The sequence below is a fragment of the Orcinus orca genome, chromosome 20, assembly GCF_937001465.1.
Source record: "Orcinus orca chromosome 20, mOrcOrc1.1, whole genome shotgun sequence".
NCBI classification, from domain to species: Eukaryota; Metazoa; Chordata; class Mammalia; order Artiodactyla; family Delphinidae; genus Orcinus; species Orcinus orca.
The window spans coordinates 50,075,021-50,077,389 of record NC_064578.1 but is presented as its reverse complement, the minus strand read 5'-3'; the positions used below and the strand labels follow the sequence as shown (position 1 = coordinate 50,077,389).

Here is a 2,369-nt window from a genome sequence, read left to right as displayed (position 1 = left end):
CACCAAAAAATGTATCCAAAAAATGAAAAAAAAAATTGGAAGCAAAATCTAGACTGACAGGCTATTTACAGTTTTAATTTATTTCACTTAATGTCAGTATTTCTCTACTATTAGAATACTAATGGATATGATTATGGGAGCTGCCCAAATCCCCCTGGGGGTGAATTACACAATATAAGATATAGTCTCTGTATCACTTTTCTAAAACCCAATACTCTGAATTCCGAACCACATCTGGCCCGAGGGTTTTGAATCAGGGGTTGTGGACCTATAGTCCCATACCCCAAGGGATGGGAAGATACAATGAATTAGTGAATATGAAGGACTCTGCACAGTGCCTGGAACACAGGATAGCTGTTATTGTTTTTATTCCAGATAAATTGTTTTACTTTTCCCATCAGCCACTGGAAGCCAGTGAGAGAGAAGAAAGCTGTGTGTTTTGTGTTCTCTTGGCCATGAGATCTGATAACACCCCTTTTAAAAATCTGATAACACCCCCCTTTTAAAAACAATGCAGGGCTTCCCTGGTGGTGCAGTGGTTGAGAGTCTGCCTGCCGATGCAGAGGACACGGGTTCGTGCCCCAGTCCGGGAAGATCCCACATGCCGCGGAGCGGCTGGGCCCGTGAGCCATGGCCGCTGAGCCTGCGCGTCCGGAGCCTGTGCTCTGCAACGGAGAGGCCACGGCAGTGAGAGGCCCGCGTACCGCAAATAAAACAAAAACAAAAATACCCACCTTTGCTCACACTAGTCAGATGTTACCCATTCTTACTGAAAAGTTGCCCACTCCCTTGACTGGGTAACTCATCCTCACTCGCATTATCCACATTCACTCTCATCCCCCGACCTTACTCAGAGGGCACCCACCTTTCCAAGTCGCCACGCACACCCACTCAGCTGACGCCCACCCCAGGTCACCTCACAGCTTCCTGTCAGATGCATGGTGTCGTCGACGGTTTTTCTTGTGCTTCCGCTTGCCTTTCTTGCCATCTCCCGCCTTGCTCTCCTTCGTGGAGTCCACAGGTGGCACCCCGTCCCCTGCAGCAGTGGCCCCAGGCCCCGGTTTCTCCCCTGGCCCAGGCTCATAGCAGTTTCTGGCAGGAAGTTCTCTGGGGCCCGTCACTGTCGGGCACAGTTCCTGCCTTAGGACCCGGGCCACATCTTCCGCCGTCCTGCCCTGGCCCTGCAGGAAGAGGTTCAGCTTGGTCAGGAATTCAATATCCTGCTTCCGGGGCATGTAGACCACTCTCCACATGCCGCCCTTGCCCTTGATCTCCCTGGGGATCACGGCATAATTGATGTCCTCTGCCAGCCTAATGATGACGGCCTTGGATCTCTCTCCTTCCACAAAGGCCTTCCCAGCCACTTTGAACTTACCCAGAGGTTTTAGGGAGGCCTGTATGATCTCTTCGAATTCCTCACGGTTGCAGTTTTCCGGGATACCCAGGATCATCAGAGACTTGTAACTGTCCACCTCAAAAGCCTTGCACCCATGCTCCAACAATGCAATGTCCTTGACGCCGAAAAACATCTTGCCCAGCTCTCCGAGGCAGCAGTATGCCCGATGGGGCACACCTGAGCTGTCTCGGGAATCCAAAACGTTATCCAGGACGCCACGACCGCTTCCCAAGGCAAAGAGAGAGGCCTCACGGGGCCTAGTTTGTCTATCTCAGCCAAAGATGCCCCAGGCCCTGCCCACAGGGCTGCACAGTGTCCAACCTTCTGTAACCTCCCTCCCAGGGGGCTCTTGGGAATTCCTAGGGACTTACAGAGTGTGAAGCAGGGGTGGGTGTCTGCCGGCTAGCTCGTGGATCCTGAGTCCTAGGCAAGGCCGCACCAGAGAGAGTATGAAGATGCTGGTCCCTCTTTCTGGCAGTGGTCCTCAAAGGTCTCGCAGGCCCTGTCAGTCTCAGCAGATCTGGGACAGCTGATCGCCCTGGGGCTGCTGTCACCGGGGTGTCCTGCGAGGGTGCCTGGCGGGCAGGGCGGCTCGTTCCTTGCCGCTGGCCCAGAGGCTACCCTCACTGCCCTGTAGCCTGGCTGAGACAAGGATGTGGCCGCTGCACTTGCTCCCACAATGACATCACCGCCTCCTTCCGCTCTGCAGCTCAGCGGTCTCCATGGCAACTCCTAGAGCATTGCCTCTGCCAATGGCCCGGCCCGCTGCATTTAAATCTGAGTCTGAGGGGAGTCATTCAGGGGTGAGGGGTCAGCCACCCGCCTTCAGAAGTACCCTCTCTTCTCCCTTGAGAAAATGGCTGAGTCTAGTGGTCGGGGGACAGGGAAGATACAAGAAGAGCCTGGAACATTTTTGGGGTCAGAAAGTAAGGAAATACTCAAAGAATGATGAGAACAGGTGGAAGGGCATAGA

General features: G+C 53.7%; 1 protein-coding gene across 1 annotated transcript; it reads right to left on the bottom strand.

Annotated features, from left to right (window-relative positions):
- Positions 1–517: 517 nt before the first annotated feature.
- Positions 518–2,058, bottom strand: PNMA8C (PNMA family member 8C). Its single transcript, XM_033431025.2, has one exon. The coding sequence runs from the start codon at positions 1,527–1,529 to the stop codon at positions 918–920; it is 612 nt and encodes a 203-aa protein (XP_033286916.1). The 5' UTR covers positions 1,530–2,058; the 3' UTR covers positions 518–917.
- Between the last annotated feature and the right edge of the window lie 311 nt (positions 2,059–2,369).

Bases quoted from the DNA above. Each gene is read 5' to 3' on its own strand.
- PNMA8C (XM_033431025.2), bottom strand. From the start codon at position 1,529: ATGTTTTTCGGCGTCAAGGACATTGCATTGTTGGAGCATGGGTGCAAG.